Source organism: Bactrocera oleae, chromosome X (genome assembly GCF_042242935.1).
Source record: "Bactrocera oleae isolate idBacOlea1 chromosome X, idBacOlea1, whole genome shotgun sequence".
NCBI classification, from domain to species: domain Eukaryota; kingdom Metazoa; phylum Arthropoda; class Insecta; order Diptera; family Tephritidae; genus Bactrocera; species Bactrocera oleae.
The window spans coordinates 19,896,489-19,915,104 of record NC_091541.1 but is presented as its reverse complement, the minus strand read 5'-3'; the positions used below and the strand labels follow the sequence as shown (position 1 = coordinate 19,915,104).

The 18,616-nt window shown below is 44.9% G+C and overlaps 1 protein-coding gene across 1 annotated transcript; it reads left to right on the top strand.

The window, feature by feature from the left end:
* Positions 1 to 15,707: 15,707 nt before the first annotated feature.
* On the top strand, positions 15,708 to 18,388 carry LOC138858096 (uncharacterized). The gene is made up of 2 exons (XM_070112562.1): positions 15,708 to 16,924; positions 17,125 to 18,388. Exons 1-2 carry the CDS (start codon positions 15,708 to 15,710, stop codon positions 18,386 to 18,388), a joined length of 2,481 nt encoding a protein of 826 aa, XP_069968663.1.
* The last annotated feature ends 228 nt before the right edge of the window (positions 18,389 to 18,616 follow it).

The window sequence follows — 18,616 nt, the reverse complement described above, 5'->3', positions numbered from 1 at the left end:
AAATAAGTGGATCACCTAAAGCACACTCGGGGCTTCCATTATCACCGCCAGCCACCCGCCTACCACCTCCAAGAGCGTGGCAATCCTCTAGAATACAAAATGGTAGTTTTGCCCTGCACACAGGTATTTTGCCACACTACTGCGACGTCTAGCGGCCGGAGTATGTAAGCTAGATGGGTCAAGCAAATTACATCGTCTAAAGGACACTCAGTGTTTCCACTTGCATCATCAATCACCCGCCCAGCACCACTAGTGGCGTGGCAATTGACCTAAAAATACTTTGCAATTTTATGTGTCACCATTTGACGGCCATTAGAGCCTTAACAGGATGAACTAGATGACGCAAACTATTAAACTCATTTAGCCGCACAGATGCACGTTAGTTAGAGACATCAAACACCTATATATGGTGAACAGGTGAGTAGCAATCAACAAAAAACAAACACTTTCGATATGGTATCCATCTTGTTTTTTTCATTCCCGCTAAGGGGGTGAGGGGATGAAACAAAGTGGATCACCTAGAGCATACTCGGGGCTTCCATTATCACCACAAGCCACCCGCCTACCACCTCCAGCAGCGTGGCAATTCTCTAGAATACAAAATGGTAGTTTTGCCCTGCACACAGGTATTTTTCCACACTACTGCGACTTTTAGCGGCCGGAGTATGTAAGCTAGATGGGTCAAACAAATTGCACCGTCTAACGGACAGTCACGGCTTCCATTTTTCTAGCGCCCGGAGTATGTAAGCTAGATGGGTCAAGCAAATTACATCGTCTAAAGGACACTCAGTGTTTCCACTTGCATCATCAATCACCCGCCTAGCACCACTAGTGGCGTGGTAATTGACCAAAAAATACTTTGCAATTTTATGTGTCACCCTGTGACGGCCATCCACACTACTGCGACTTCTAGCGGCCGGAGTATGTAAGCTAGATGGGTCAAACAGATTGCATCGTCTAAAGGACACTCAGGGCTTCCATTTGTCTAGCGCCCGGAGTATGTTAGCTAGATGGGTCAATCAAATTACATCGTCTAAAGGACACTCAGTGTTTCCACTTGCATCATCAATCACCCGCCTAGCACCACTAGTGGCGTGGTAATTGACGCAAAAATACTTTGCATTTTTACGTGTCACCATTTGGCGGCCATTAGGGCCTAAACAGGCTGAACTAGATGACGAAAACTATTAGATTCATGCAGCCGCACAGATGCACGTTTATTAGAGACATCTATCACCTATATATGTTGAACAGCTGAGCAGCAATTAACAAGAAACAAACAATTTCATTATGGTATCAATCATGTTTTTTTTCATTCCCTCTAAGGGTTGGGGGGATGAAACAAAGTGGATCACCCAGAGCACACTCAGGGCTTCCATTATCACCAACAGCCACCCGCTTACCACCTCCAGGAGCGTGGCAATCCTCTAGAATACAAAATGGCAGCTTTGCCGTGCACACAGGTATTTTTCCACATTACTGCGACGTATAGCGGCCGGAGTATGTAAGCTAGATGGGTCAAGCAAATTACATCGTCTAAAGGACACTCAGTGTTTCCACTTGCATCATCAATCACCCGCCCAGCACCACTAGTGGCGTGGCAATTGACCTAAAAATACTTTGCAATTTTATGTGTCACCATTTGACGGCCATTAGAGCCTTAACAGGATGAACTAGATGACGCAAACTATTAAACTCATTTAGCCGCACAGATGCACGTTAGTTAGAGGCATCAAACACCTATATATGGTGAACAGGTGAGTAGCAATCAACAAAAAACAAACACTTTCGATATGGTATCCATCTTGTTTTTTTCATTCCCGCTAAGGGGGTGAGGGGATGAAACAAAGTGGATCACCTAGAGCATACTCGGGGCTTCCATTATCACCACCAGCCACCCGCCTACCACCTCCAGCAGCGTGGCAATTCTCTAGAATACAAAATGGTAGTTTTGCCCTGCACACAGGTATTTTTCCACACTACTGCGACTTTTAGCGGCCGGAGTATGTAAGCTAGATGGGTCAAACAAATTGCACCGTCTAACGGACAGTCACGGCTTCCATTTTTCTAGCGCCCAGAGTATGTAAGCTAGATGGGTCAAGCAAATTACATCGTCTAAAGGACACTCAGTGTTTCCACTTGCATCATCAATCACCCGCCTAGCACCACTAGTGGCGTGGTAATTGACCAAAAAATACTTTGCAATTTTATGTGTCACCCTGTGACGGCCATCCACACTACTGCGACTTCTAGCGGCCGGAGTATGTAAGCTAGATGGGTCAAACAGATTGCATCGTCTAAAGGACACTCAGGGCTTCCATTTGTCTAGCGCCCGGAGTATGTAAGCTAGATGGGTCAATCAAATTACATCGTCTAAAGGACACTCAGTGTTTCCACTTGCATCATCAATCACCCGCCTAGCACCACTAGTGGCGTGGTAATTGACGCAAAAATACTTTGCATTTTTACGTGTCACCATTTGGCGGCCATTAGGGCCTAAACAGGCTGAACTAGATGACGAAAACTATTAGATTCATGCAGCCGCACAGATGCACGTTTATTAGAGACATCTATCACCTATATATGTTGAACATCTGAGCAGCAATTAACAAGAAACAAACAATTTCATTATGGTATCAATCATGTTTTTTTTCATTCCCTCTAAGGGTTGGGGGGATGAAACAAAGTGGATCACCTAGAGCACACTCAGGGCTTCCATTATCACCAACAGCCACCCGCTTACCACCTCCAGGAGCGTGGCCATCCTCTAGAATACAAAATGGCTGCTTTGCCGTGCACACAGGTATTTTTCCACATTACTGCGACGTATAGCGGCCGGAGTATGTAAGCTAGATGGGTTAAAAAAATCGCATCGTCTAGAAGACACTCGGGGCTTCCTGCTGCTTACTCAATCATCCGCTTAGCACCACAAGGAGCGTGGAAATTGACCTAAAAATACTCTGCACTTTCTCGTCTCACCATTTGGCGGCGATAAGCGCCTAAAAAGTGTTAACTAGATGACGCACAATATTAGATTCATTTAGCCGCAGAGATGCACGTTAGTTAGAGACATCATTCACTTATATATGTTGAACAAGTGAGTAGCAATTAACAAAAAACAAAAAATTCGATATGGTATTCATCAGGTAGAGCACACTCCTGGCTTCCATTATCACCACCAGCCACCCGCCTACCACCTCCAGGAGCGTGGCAATCCTCAAGAATACAAATTGGTAGTTTTGCCCTGCACACAGGTATTTTTCCACATTACTGCGACGTGTAGCGGCCGGAGTATGTAAGCTTAATGGGTCAAGCGAATTCCATCGTCTAAAGGACACTCAGGGCTTCCATTTATCTAGCGCCCGGAGTATGTAAGCGAAATAAGTCAAGCAAATTACTTCGTCTAAAGGACACTAAGTGTTTCCACTTGCATCATCAATCACACGCCCAGCACCACTAGTAGCGTGGCAATTGAACTAAAAATACTTTGCAATTTTATGTGTCACCCTTTGACGGCCATTAGAGCCTTAACAGGATGAACTAGAGGACGCAAACTATTAAATTCATGTAGCCGCACAGATGTACGTTAGTTAGAGACATCAAACACCTATATATGGTGAACAGGTGAGTAGCAATCTACAAAAAACAAACACTTTCAATATGTAATCCATCTTGTTTTTTTCATTCCAGCTAAGGGGGTGGGGGGATGAAACAAAGTGGATCACCTAGAGCACACTCGGGGCTTCCAATATCACCACCAGCTACCCGCCTACCACCTCCAGGAGCGTGGCAATCGTCTAGAATACAAAATGGTAAATTTGCCCTGCACACAGGTATTTTTCCACACTACTGCGACTTCTAGCGGCCGGAGTATGTAAGCTAGTTATGTCAAACAAATTGCATCGTCTAAAGGACACTCAGGGCTTCCATTTGTCTAGCGCCCGGAGTATGTAAGCTAGATGGGTCAATCAAATTACATCGTCTAAAGGACACTCAGTGTTTCCACTTGCATCATCAATCACCCGCCTAGCACCACTAGTGGCGTGGTAATTGACCAAAAAATACTTTGCAATTTTATGTGTCTCCCTGTGACGGCCATCCACACTACTGCGACTTCTAGCGGCAGGAGTATGTAAGCTAGATGGGTCAAACAGATTGCATCGTCTAAAGGACACTCAGGGCTTCCATTTGTCTAGCGCCCGGAGTATGTAAGCTAGATGGGTCAATCAAATTACATCGTCTAAAGGACACTCAGTGTTTCCACTTGCATCATCAATCACCCGCCTAGCACCACTAGTGGCGTGGTAATTGACCTAAAAATACTTTGCAATTTTACGTCTCACCATTTGGTGGCCATTAGCGCCTTAATAGGGTGAAATAGATGACGCAAGCTATTAGATTCATATAGCCGCACAGATGCACGTTAGTTGGAGACATCAAACACCTATATATGGTGAACAGGTGAGTAGCAATCAACAAAAAACATACACTTTCAATACGGCATTCATCTTGTTTTTTTCATTCCCTCTAAGGGGGTGGGGGGATGAAACAAAGTGGATTACCTAGAGCACACTCGGGGCTTCCATTATCACCACTAGCCACCCGCCTACCACCTCCAGGAGCGCGGCAATCCTCTAGAATACAAAATAGCAGTTTGGCGCTGCACACAGGTATTTTTCCACACTACTGCGGCTTCTAGCGGCCGGTGTATGTAAGCTAGTTATGTCAAACATATTGCATCGTCTAAAGGACACTCAGGGCTTCCATTTGTCTAGCGCCCGGAGTATGTAAGCTAGATGGGTCAATCAAATTACATCGTCTAAAGGACACTCAGTGTTTCCATTTGCATCATCAATCACACGCCCAGCACCACTAGTGGCGTGGCAATTGAACTAAAAATACTTTGCAATTTTATGTGTCACCCTTTGACGGCCATAAGAGCCTTAACAGGATGAACTAGATGAAGAAAACTATTAGATTCATATAGCCGCACAGATGCACGTTAGTTGGAGACATCAAACACCTATATATGGTGAACAGGTGAGTAGCAATCAACAAAAAACAAACACTTTCAATACGGCATTCATCTTGTTTTTTTCATTCCCTCTAAGGGGGTGGGGGGATGGAACAAAGTGGATTACCTAGAGCACACTCGGGGCTTCCATTATCACCACTAGCCACCCGCCTACCACCTCCAGGAGCGCGGCAATCCTCTAGAATACAAAATAGCAGTTTGGCGCTGCACACAGGTATTTTTCCACACTACTGCGGCTTCTAGCGGCCGGTGTATGTAAGCTAGTTATGTCAAACAAATTGCATCGTCTAAAGGACACTCAGGGCTTCCATTTGTCTAGCGCCCGGAGTATGTAAGCTAGATGGGTCAATCAAATTACATCGTCTAAAGGACACTCAGTGTTTCCATTTGCATCATCAATCACACGCCCAGCACCACTAGTGGCGTGGCAATTGAACTAAAAATACTTTGCAATTTTATGTGTCACCCTTTGACGGCCATTAGAGCCTTAACAGGATGAACTAGAGGACGCAAACTATTAAATTCATGTAGCCGCACAGATGCACGTTAGTTAGAGACATCAAACACCTATATATGGTGAACAGGTGAGTAGCAATCAACATAAAACAAACACTTTCAATATGGTATCCATCTTGTTTTTTTCATTTCCGCTAAGGGGGTGGGGGGATGAAACAAAGTGGATCACCTAGAGCACACTCGGGGCTTCCAATATCACCACCAGCCACCCGCCTACCACCTCCAGCAGCGTGGCAATTCTCTAGAATACAAAATGGTAGTTTTGCCCTGCACACAGGTATTTTTCCACACTACTGCGACTTTTAGCGGCCGGAGTATGTAAGCTAGATGGGTCAAACAAATTGCACCGTCTAAAGGACACTCACGGCTTCCATTTGTCTAGCGCCCGGAGAATGTAAACTAGATGGGTCAAGCAAATTACATCGTCTAAAGGACACTCAGTGTTTCCACTTGCATCATCAATCACCCGCCTAGCACCACTAGTGGCGTGGTAATTGACCAAAAAATACTTTGCAATTTTATGTGTCACCCTGTGACGGCCATCCACACTACTGCGACTTCTAGCGGCCGGAGTATGTAAGCTAGATGGGTCAAACAAATTGCACCGTCTAAAGGACACTCACGGCTTCCATTTGTCTAGCGCCCGGAGAATGTAAACTAGATGGGTCAAGCAAATTACATCGTCTAAAGGACACTCAGTGTTTCCACTTGCATCATCAATCACCCGCCTAGCACCACTAGTGGCGTGGTAATTGACCAAAAAATACTTTGCAATTTTATGTGTCACCCTGTGACGGCCATCCACACTACTGCGACTTCTAGCGGCCGGAGTATGTAAGCTAGATGGGTCAAACAAATTGCACCGTCTAAAGGACACTCACGGCTTCCATTTGTCTAGCGCCCGGAGAATGTAAACTAGATGGGTCAAGCAAATTACATCGTCTAAAGGACACTCAGTGTTTCCACTTGCATCATCAATCACCCGCCTAGCACCACTAGTGGCGTGGTAATTGACCAAAAAATACTTTGCAATTTTATGTGTCACCCTGTGACGGCCATCCACACTACTGCGACTTCTAGCGGCCGGAGTATGTAAGCTAGATGGGTCAAACAGATTGCATCGTCTAAAGGACACTCAGGGCTTCCATTTGTCTAGCGCCCGGAGTATGTAAGCTAGATGGGTCAATCAAATTACATCGTCTAAAGAACACTCAGTGTTTCCACTTGCATCATCAATCACCCGCCTAGCACCACTAGTGGCGTGGTAATTGACCTAAAAATACTTTGCAATTTTACGTCTCACCATTTGGTGGCCATTAGCGCCTTAATAGGGTGAACTAGATGACGCAAGCTATTAGATTCATGTAGCCGCACAGATGCACGTCAGTTAGAGACATCAAACACCTATATATGGTGAACAGGTGAGTAGCAATCAAAAAAAAAAAAACACTTTCAATACGGTATCCATCTTGTTTTTTTCATTCCCTCTAAGGGGGTGAGGGGATGAAACAAAGTGGATCACCTAGAGCACACTCAGGGCTTCCATTATCACCACCAGCCACCCGCCTACCACCTTCAGGAGCGTGGTAATCCTATAGAATACAAAATGGTAGTTTTGCCCTGCACACAGGTATTTTTCCACACTACTGCGACTTCTAGCGGCCGGAGTATGTAAGCTAGATGGGTCAAGCAAATTACATCGTCTAAAGGACACTCAGTGTTTCCACTTGCATCATCAATCACCCGCCCAGGACCACTAGTGGCGTGGCAATTGACCTAAAAATACTTTGCAATTTTATGTGTCACCATTTGACGGCCATTAGAGCCTTAACAGGATGAACTAGATGACGCAAACTATTAAACTCATTTAGCTGCACAGATGCACGTTAGTTAGAGACATCAAACACCTATATATGGTGAACAGGTGAGTAGCAATCAACAAAAAACAAACACTTTCGATATGGTATCCATCTTGTTTTTTTCATTCCCTCTAAGGGTTGGGGGGATGAAACAAAGTGGATCACCCAGAGCACACTCAGGGCTTCCATTATCACCAACAGCCACCCGCTTACCACCTCCAGGAGCGTGGCAATCCTCTAGAATACAAAATGGCAGCTTTGCCGTGCACACAGGTTTTTTTCCACATTACTGCGACGTATAGCGGCCGGAGTATGTAAGTTAGATGGGTCAAGCAAATTACATCGTCTAAAGGACACTCAGTGTTTCCACTTGCATCATCAATCACCCGCCCAGCACCACTAGTGGCGTGGCAATTGACCTAAAAATACTTTGCAATTTTATGTGTCACCATTTGACGGCCATTAGAGCCTTAACAGGATGAACTAGAGGACGCAAACTATTAAATTCATGTAGCCGCACAGATGCACGTTAGTTAGAGACATCAATCACCTATATATGGTGAACAGGTGAGTAGCAATCAACAAAAAACAAACACTTTCGATATGGTATCCATCTTGTTTTTTTCATTCCCTCTAAGGGTTGGGGGGATGAAACAAAGTGGATCACCCAGAGCACACTCAGGGCTTCCATTATCACCAACAGCCACCCGCCTACCACCTCCAGCAGCGTGGCAATTCTCTAGAATACAAAATGGCAGCTTTGCCGTGCACACAGGTATTTTTCCACATTACTGCGACGTATAGCGGCCGGAGTATGTAAGCTAGATGGGTCAAGCAAATTACATCGTCTAAAGGACACTCAGTGTTTCCACTTGCATCATCAATCACCCGCCCAGCACCACTAGTGGCGTGGCAATTGACCTAAAAATACTTTGCAATTTTATGTGTCACCATTTGACGGCCATTAGAGCCTTAACAGGATGAACTAGATGACGCAAACTATTAAACTCATTTAGCCGCACAGATGCACGTTAGTTAGAGACATCAAACACCTATATATGGTGAACAGGTGAGTAGCAATCAACAAAAAACAAACACTTTCGATATGGTATCCATCTTGTTTTTTTCATTCCCGCTAAGGGGGTGAGGGGATGAAACAAAGTGGATCACCTAGAACATACTCGGGGCTTCCATTATCACCACCAGCCACCCGCCTACCACCTCTAGCAGCGTGGCAATTCTCTAGAATACAAAATGGTAGTTTTGCCCTGCACACAGGTATTTTTCCACACTACTGCGACTTTTAGCGGCCGGAGTATGTAAGCTAGATGGGTCAAACAAATTGCACCGTCTAACGGACAGTCACGGCTTCCATTTTTCTAGCGCCCGGAGTATGTAAGCTAGATGGGTCAAGCAAATTACATCGTCTAAAGGACACTCAGTGTTTCCACTTGCATCATCAATCACCCGCCTAGCACCACTAGTGGCGTGGTAATTGACCAAAAAATACTTTGCAATTTTATGTGTCACCCTGTGACGGCCATCCACACTACTGCGACTTCTAGCGGCCGGAGTATGTAAGCTAGATGGGTCAAACAGATTGCATCGTCTAAAGGACACTCAGGGCTTCCATTTGTCTAGCGCCCGGAGTATGTAAGCTAGATGGGTCAATCAAATTACATCGTCTAAAGGACACTCAGTGTTTCCACTTGCATCATCAATCACCCGCCTAGCACCACTAGTGGCGTGGTAATTGACGCAAAAATACTTTGCATTTTTACGTGTCACCATTTGGCGGCCATTAGGGCCTAAACAGGCTGAACTAGATGACGAAAACTATTAGATTCATGCAGCCGCACAGATGCACGTTTATTAGAGACATCTATCACCTATATATGTTGAACATCTGAGCAGCAATTAACAAGAAACAAACAATTTCATTATGGTATCAATCATGTTTTTTTTCATTCCCTCTAAGGGTTGGGGGGATGAAACAAAGTGGATCACCTAGAGCACACTCAGGGCTTCCATTATCACCAACAGCCACCCGCTTACCACCTCCAGGAGCGTGGCCATCCTCTAGAATACAAAATGGCTGCTTTGCCGTGCACACAGGTATTTTTCCACATTACTGCGACGTATAGCGGCCGGAGTATGTAAGCTAGATGGGTTAAAAAAATCGCATCGTCTAGAAGACACTCGGGGCTTCCTGCTGCTTACTCAATCATCCGCTTAGCACCACAAGGAGCGTGGAAATTGACCTAAAAATACTCTGCACTTTCTCGTCTCACCATTTGGCGGCGATAAGCGCCTAAAAAGTGTTAACTAGATGACGCACAATATTAGATTCATTTAGCCGCAGAGATGCACGTTAGTTAGAGACATCATTCACTTATATATGTTGAACAAGTGAGTAGCAATTAACAAAAAACAAAAAATTCGATATGGTATTCATCAGGTAGAGCACACTCCTGGCTTCCATTATCACCACCAGCCACCCGCCTACCACCTCCAGGAGCGTGGCAATCCTCAAGAATACAAATTGGTAGTTTTGCCCTGCACACAGGTATTTTTCCACATTACTGCGACGTGTAGCGGCCGGAGTATGTAAGCTTAATGGGTCAAGCGAATTCCATCGTCTAAAGGACACTCAGGGCTTCCATTTATCTAGCGCCCGGAGTATGTAAGCGAGATAAGTCAAGCAAATTACTTCGTCTAAAGGACACTCAGTGTTTCCACTTGCATCATCAATCACACGCCCAGCACCACTAGTAGCGTGGCAATTGAACTAAAAATACTTTGCAATTTTATGTGTCACCCTTTGACGGCCATTAGAGCCTTAACAGGATGAACTAGAGGACGCAAACTATTAAATTCATGTAGCCGCACAGATGCACGTTAGTTAGAGACATCAAACACCTATATATGGTGAACAGGTGAGTAGCAATCAACAAAAAACAAACACTTTCAATATGTAATCCATCTTGTTTTTTTCATTCCAGCTAAGGGGGTGGGGGGATGAAACAAAGTGGATCACCTAGAGCACACTCCTGGCTTCCATTATCACCACCAGCCACCCGCCTACCACCTCCAGGAGCGTGGCAATCCTCAAGAATACAAATTGGTAGTTTTGCCCTGCACACAGGTATTTTTCCACATTACTGCGACTTCTAGCGGCCGGAGTATGTAAGCTAGATGGGTCAAACAAATTGCACCGTCTAAAGGACACTCACGGCTTCCATTTGTCTAGCGCCCGGAGAATGTAAACTAGATGGGTCAAGCAAATTACATCGTCTAAAGGACACTCAGTGTTTCCACTTGCATCATCAATCACCCGCCTAGCACCACTAGTGGCGTGGTAATTGACCAAAAAATACTTTGCAATTTTATGTGTCACCCTGTGACGGCCATCCACACTACTGCGACTTCTAGCGGCCGGAGTATGTAAGCTAGATGGGTCAAACAGATTGCATCGTCTAAAGGACACTCAGGGCTTCCATTTGTCTAGCGCCCGGAGTATGTAAGCTAGATGGGTCAATCAAATTACATCGTCTAAAGAACACTCAGTGTTTCCACTTGCATCATCAATCACCCGCCTAGCACCACTAGTGGCGTGGTAATTGACCTAAAAATACTTTGCAATTTTACGTCTCACCATTTGGTGGCCATTAGCGCCTTAATAGGGTGAACTAGATGACGCAAGCTATTAGATTCATGTAGCCGCACAGATGCACGTCAGTTAGAGACATCAAACACCTATCTATGGTGAACAGGTGAGTAGCAATCAAAAAAAAACAAACACTTTCAATACGGTATCCATCTTGTTTTTTTCATTCCCTCTAAGGGGGTGGGGGGATGAAACAAAGTAGATCACCTAGCATCATCAATCACCCGCCTAGCACCACTAGTGGCGTGGTAATTGACCTAAAAATACTTTGCAATTTTACGTCTCACCATTTGGTGGCCATTAGCGCCTTAATAGGGTGAACTAGATGACGCAAGCTATTAGATTCATGTAGCCGCACAGATGCACGTCAGTTAGAGACATCAAACACCTATCTATGGTGAACAGGTGAGTAGCAATCAAAAAAAAACAAACACTTTCAATACGGTATCCATCTTGTTTTTTTCATTCCCTCTAAGGGGGTGGGGGGATGAAACAAAGTAGATCACCTAGAGCACACTCGGGGCTTCCATTATCACCACCAGCCACCCGCCTACCACCTCCAGGAGCGCGGCAATCCTCTAGAATACAAAATAGCAGTTTGGCGCTGCACACAGGTATTTTTCCACACTACTGCGGTTTCTAGCGGCCGGAGTATGTAAGCTAGTTATGTCAAACAAATTGCATCGTCTAAAGGACACTCAGGGCTTCCATTTGTCTAGCGCCCGGAGTATGTAAGCTAGATGGGTCAATCAAATTACATCGTCTAAAGGACGCTCAGTGTTTCCATTTGCATCAGCAATCACACGCCCAGCACCACGAGTGGCGTGGCAATTGAACTAAAAATACTTTGCAATTTTATGTGTCACCCTTTGACGGCCATAAAAGCCTTAACAGGATGAACTAGATGAAGCAAACTATTAAATTCATGTAGCCGCACAGATGCACGTTAGTTAGAGACATCAATCACCTATATATGTTGAACAGCTGAGCAGCAATTAACAAAAAACAAACAATTTCATTATGGTATCCATCATGTTTTTTTTCATTTCCGCTAAGGGTTGGGGGGATGAAACAAAGTGGATCACCTAGAGCACACTCAGGGCTTCCATTATCACCACCAGCCACCCGCCTACCACCTTCAGGAGCGTGGTAATCCTATAGAATACAAAATGGTAGTTTTGCCCTGCACACAGGTATTTTTCCACACTACTGCGACTTCTAGCGGCCGGAGTATGTAAGCTAGATGGGTCAAGCAAATTACATCGCCTAAAGGACACTCAGGGCTTCCACTTGCATTTTCAATCACCCGCCTAGCACCACTAGTGGCGTGACAATTGACCTAAAAATACCTTCCAATTTTACGTCTCACCATTTGGCGGCGATTAGCGCCTAAAAAGTGTTAACTAGATGACGCGCACTGTTAGATTCATGTAGCCGCACAGATGCACGTTAGTTAGAGACATCAAACACCTATATATGGTGCAGAGGTGAGTAGCAATTAACAAAAATCAATAAAACTCGATTTGGTATCCATCAGGTAGAGCACACTCGGAGCTTTCATTATCACCACTAGCCACCCCCCTACCACCTCCAGGAGCGTGGCAATCCTCTAGAATACATAATATCAGTTTTGCCCTGCACTCAGGTATTTTTCCACACTACTGCGACTTCTAGCGGCCGGAGTATGTAAGCTAGATGGGTCAAATAATTGCATCGTCTAACGGACACTCAGTGTTTCCACTTGCATCATCAGTCATCCGCCTAGCACCACTAGTGGCGGGTGATTGATGATGGCACTACTAGGGGCGTGGCAATTGACCTAGTAATACTTTGCAATTTTATGTGTCACCTTTTGACGGCAATTAGAGCCTAAACAAAGAAAAAAGATGACGCAAACTATTAGATTAATGTAGCCGCACAGATGCACGTTAGTTAGAGACATCAAACACCTATATATGGTGGACAGGTGAGTAGCAATCAACAAAAAACAAAGACTTTCAATACGGTATCCATCTTGTTTTTTTCATTCCCTCTAAGGGGGTGGGGGATGAAACAAAGTGGATCACCTAGAGCACACTCGAGGCTTCCATTATTACCACCAGCCACCCGCCTACCACCTCCAGGAGCGCGGCAATCCTCTAGAATACAAAATAGCAGTTTGGCGCTGCACACAAGTAGTTTTCCACACTACTGCGACTCCTAGCGGCCGGAGTATGCAAGCTAGATGGGTCAAACAAACTGCATCGTCTAAAGGACACTCAGGGCTTCCATATGTCTAGCGCCCGGAGTATGTAAGCTAGATGGGTCAAGCAAATTGCACCGTCTAAAGGACACTCAGTGCTTCCACTTGCATCATCAATCACCCGCCTAGCACCACTAGTGGCGGGTGATTGATGATGGCACTACTAGGGGCGTGGCAATTGACCTAGTAATACTTTTCAATTATTGTGTCACGTTTTGACGGCAATTAGAGCCTAAACATGATGAACTAGATGACGCAAACTATCAGATTCATGTAGCCGCACAGATGCACGTTAGTTAGAGACATCAAACACCTATATATGGTGAACAGGTGAGTAGCAATCAACAAAAAACAAAGACTTTCAATACGGTATCCATCTTGTTTTTTTCATTCCCTCTAAGGGGGTGGGGGATGAAACAAAGTGGATCACCTAGAGCACACTCGAGGCTTCCATTATTACCACCAGCCACCCGCCTACCACCTCCAGGAGCGCGGCAATCCTCTAGAATACAAAATAGCAGTTTGGCGCTGCACACAGGTATTTTTCCACACTACTGCGGTTTCTAGCGGCCGGAGTATGTAAGCTAGTTATGTCAAACAAATTGCATCGTCTAAAGGACACTCAGGGCTTCCATTTGTCTAGCGCCCGGAGAATGTAAACTAGATGGGTCAAGCAAATTACATCGTCTAAAGGACACTCAGTGTTTCCACTTGCATCATCAATCATCCGCCTAGCACCACTAGTGGCGTGGCAATTGACCTAGAAATACTTTGCAATTTTATGTGTCACTCTGTGACGGCCATCCACACTACTGCGACTTCTAGCGGCCGGAGTATGTAAGCTAAATGGGTCAAACAAATTGCATCGTCTAAAGGACACTCAGGGCTTCCATATGTCTAGCGCCCGGAGTATGTAAGCTAGATGGGTCAAGCAATTGCATCGTCTAAAGGACACTCAGTGTTTGCACTTGCATCATCAATCACCCTCCTAGCACCACTAGTGGCGCGTGATTGATGATGGCACTACTAGGGGCGTGGCAATTGACCTAGTAATACTTTGCAATTTTATGTGTCACCTTTTGACGGCAATTAGAGCCTAAACAAAGAAAAAAGATGACGCAAACTATTAGATTCATGTAGCCGCACAGATGCACGTTAGTTAGAGACATCAAACACCTATATATGGTGGACAGGTGAGTAGCAATCAACAAAAAACAAAGACTTTCAATACGGTATCCATCTTGTTTTTTTCATTCCCTCTAAGGGGGTGGGGGATGAAACAAAGTGGATCACCTAGAGCACACTCGAGGCTTCCATTATTACCACCAGCCACCCGCCTACCACCTCCAGGAGCGCGGCAATCCTCTAGAATACAAAATAGCAGTTTGGCGCTGCACACAAGTAGTTTTCCACACTACTGCGACTCCTAGCGGCCGGAGTATGTAAGCTAGATGGGTCAAACAAACTGCATCGTCTAAAGGACACTCAGGGCTTCCATATGTCTAGCGCCCGGAGTATGTAAGCTAGATGGGTCAAGCAAATTGCACCGTCTAAAGGACACTCAGTGCTTCCACTTGCATCATCAATCACCCGCCTAGCACCACTAGTGGCGGGTGATTGATGATGGCACTACTAGGGGCGTGGCAATTGACCTAGTAATACTTTGCAATTATTGTGTCACGTTTTGACGGCAATTAGAGCCTAAACATGATGAACTAGATGACGCAAACTATCAGATTCATGTAGCCGCACAGATGCACGTTAGTTAGAGACATCAAACACCTATATATGGTGAACAGGTGAGTAGCAATCAACAAAAAACAAACACTGTCAATACGGTATCTGTTAACGATTCATCATAAGTTCCATTAACTTGAGAGATTTATGCTATACAATTTGGCAGCACTATTCTCTAGGTGCAATCTGGCATCATCATTATCAGCTGACGCACTTTAGGTTCGGCGTTTCTACCGTTGTTTGGGTCAGACCATTGTGAAGCACACAAGAACAACAGGAATCACCATTATCAGGTGATGCGTTTGGCTTTGGCATATCATAACATTCTACTGTTGTTTAGTCAGGCCATTTTGCCGTATGCAATAACAACTTTGTTATTTTTGTCAGCTCTCTTACATACTAATTTTCTATATAAGCATAAGTTAAGCATAAGGTTGTGTTGAGTTGTTTGTCAAAGGAATTGGATGGTACTTGGAGCGTACCAAATAAATAGTGGAAATAGTGATAATAATAAAATAATCAAATCGTGTTTTATTGTAATGCAATCCGCCATTAGAACATTGAGTGTTCAGTGCATTCCTAAGCATTTTTGGTGCCTCCTGTGAGGATAGATATATATCAATCACAGTGTTAAGTGAATTTTGGAGTAATATGTCGGCATTAAACTTGCGTACATCAGCGCGCACCTCTATTTTGCGCATCTGGACGCAAGTTCAAGCGGAAAACTACCATCCAGACTGTGTCGAAGGTGAACAGCTCTTGGGTAGTGCCCGACGGCTTTTCTCCCGTTTTATGGAGAACCATTTTGCACTCGTTTCCAGCGCACATGGAGGCGAGTTGGCAGAGCATGACGATTTGCTCGCTTCAACGGAGGAGATTTTCAACAACATTTGCATCAAATTAAAACGTAAAATGTCAACATCAGGCGAGATCCCCAACCAGGAGTACAGTCAGGCTCCAGACATGCGGTTGGATCCCGTTTCTATTTCAAGCTTTGACGGACAGCCGTCAAACTGGTTAGCGTTCAAGGATATGTTTGAGACACTAGTTCACAACAGAAGTGACTTACAACCCACCTATAAACTGGGAAAACTGCGACAGTATGTGAAGGCAGAAAATGTTCCATTAGTAGGTGGCTTGTACACAGGTGGGTATGAAGAAGTCTGGGCTGAATTGAAACAACGTTATGACAACCCCCGTACTCTTTCGGAGCACCATGTTCAGTATCTACTAGACTTGCCGACCCATCCACCAGAATCTCGAGCTACGCTACTAAATTTTGTAGATACTGTTCGTAATTCCTTTAGAGTGCTCGAAATGATGAATGTGCCAGTAAAACAATGGGATGCTATAGCCGTACCACTGCTATTACCCAAACTACCGGTTGTGACCCGAACCGAGTGGGGAATAAGCCTAAACTCCAAAGACATCCCGAAGATGGAAGACGTTATAATGTTCGTGGAACGGCGTGCAGCTAACCTGCCGACATCTTCGCCCATTACTCCACAGTTTTCAAGCGGACGCACATCAAGTCGTGTCGTGAAGACGCATCTGGCTATAAATTCTGGAAAAATTACTAATCCGTTAGCAGCACCTGACAGGGCAACTAATTGCCCATCTTGTAATGAATTTCATCGCATTACGAAATGCCAAAAGTTTCGTAATCTTCAACTGGATGAACGCTGGAATCTGGTGAAACAGGCATCATTATGTTTCAATTGCCTCAAGGCCGGTCATCGTAATCGTGACTGTCCATCTGGGTTGTGTCTCAACTGCCAGCAGAAACACAATACTAGAGAAGCGTTGAAGGCACTTCTACCAGATATACTCCTGGACCGGCGGCTACAGCGTCATTGGTGGCGCCCAAGGTACTTCCCCGACAACAATGACAAAGGAGCGACGTCCAGTCATTCCTCTTGCAGGGTGACCGGACTATACTCTTAGCAACGGCAAACGTGCTCCTTGCTGATTGGAAAGGTCATTTAAGGGAATGTCGCGCACTTTGTGATATTGGTTCTCAGGTGAGCTTCATTTGCGAATCATTAGTAACTGTTTTGAATCTTCCTAGAAGCCCGTACGAGTGTCAAGTCGAAGGTATTGATCAAAGTCTTTCAACCCGTACAAAAGGCATTGTGCGAGTTAGTATGCGGTCCCGTGCGGATGAGAAGTTCAAGATCAGTTTTAATGCGTACATCATTGATTCAATCACGTCTATGACTCCTGCCACTACTATAGACATCAGGACCAGTCATCATTTAAATGGTCTTCATTTGGCAGATCCGGCGTTCGGTATACCAGGTCAAGTAGAACTACTTATTGGCGCAGATATTTGGCCTGCCCTAGTATTAAACGATGTTGTTGTCGGTTCTCATAACGAACCATGCGCATTACACACTCGTCTCGGATGGGTAGTGCTTGGTCCAGTAGCACCGAACGAGTCGAAACCAGTCTTACTTTCCTCTCTTGTGGACGTTCAAGATGATTCTACCACCGATAAACTTCTACGAAAATTTTGGGAAATCGAAGAACCTTCTGATAACACCAAGGCAGAGGTGGACGAATGTGAAGAGATTTTCGCCAGAACGGTTACGCGACTTCCAAATGGTCAGTATATTGTACAGATCCCGTTTCGATCTGATGCACCTGCCCTTGGAAACTCACATCCGGCGGCACTTCGACAATTTTTGAAACTAGAGCGGATATTGGCAAACGACTACGCACTGAGGGAGAAATACGTGGAATTCATGAGGGAATACATCAAGTTGGGACACATGGAGGCGATAGATGGTTCTCCAGATAGCATGGGAAGCTGTTATTACATCCCCCACCATGCTGTTACGACTAAATTCAGAGTAGTGTTTAACGCATCGTGTAAAACAACCAACGGCGTATCTCTTAACGATACGCAACTAAGTGGACCCCAGCTACAGGAAAACCTGGTTGACATACTTCATCGATTTCGGCGGTATTCAGTTGCTCTCACAGCTGATATCAGAAAGATGTTCCGACAAGTAATGGTTGATTCAAGGCATCGAAAATGGCAACAGATACTTTGGAGGGAGTGCCCTAATGAACTCTTGCGTACCTATCAACTTTCTACAGTGACGTACGGTATGGCAAGCAGTCCTTTTAATGCTATTAGAACATTGAGGCAGTGTGCCTATGATAATTGGGAAGTGATCGCTGACGTCAGCCGGGCAGCCGCAGCACGGGACAGCATCCTTCATAGCTTTTATGTCGATGATTATTTGGAAAGTGTTCACACGACAGAACTGGCCATCAACCGGGCAAGCGACGTTGATGCCATTCTTCAACAAGGAAAATTTGAATAAGATAAGTGGAACTCCAACTGCGTCCAGACCCTGGAAGGAATCAGTGGCTCTAAGGCGTCTGCATCGGAGATAAATTTTAGCGATTCCAGCACAACGGTATTGGGCCTACACTGGAATCCTATTACTGATACCTTCTTTTTCAAGGTTAAGGTATGTAACTTTGACACAATTCCTACTAAACGGATTGTTTTGAGTGATATTGCAAGGTTGTATGATCCATTGGGGATG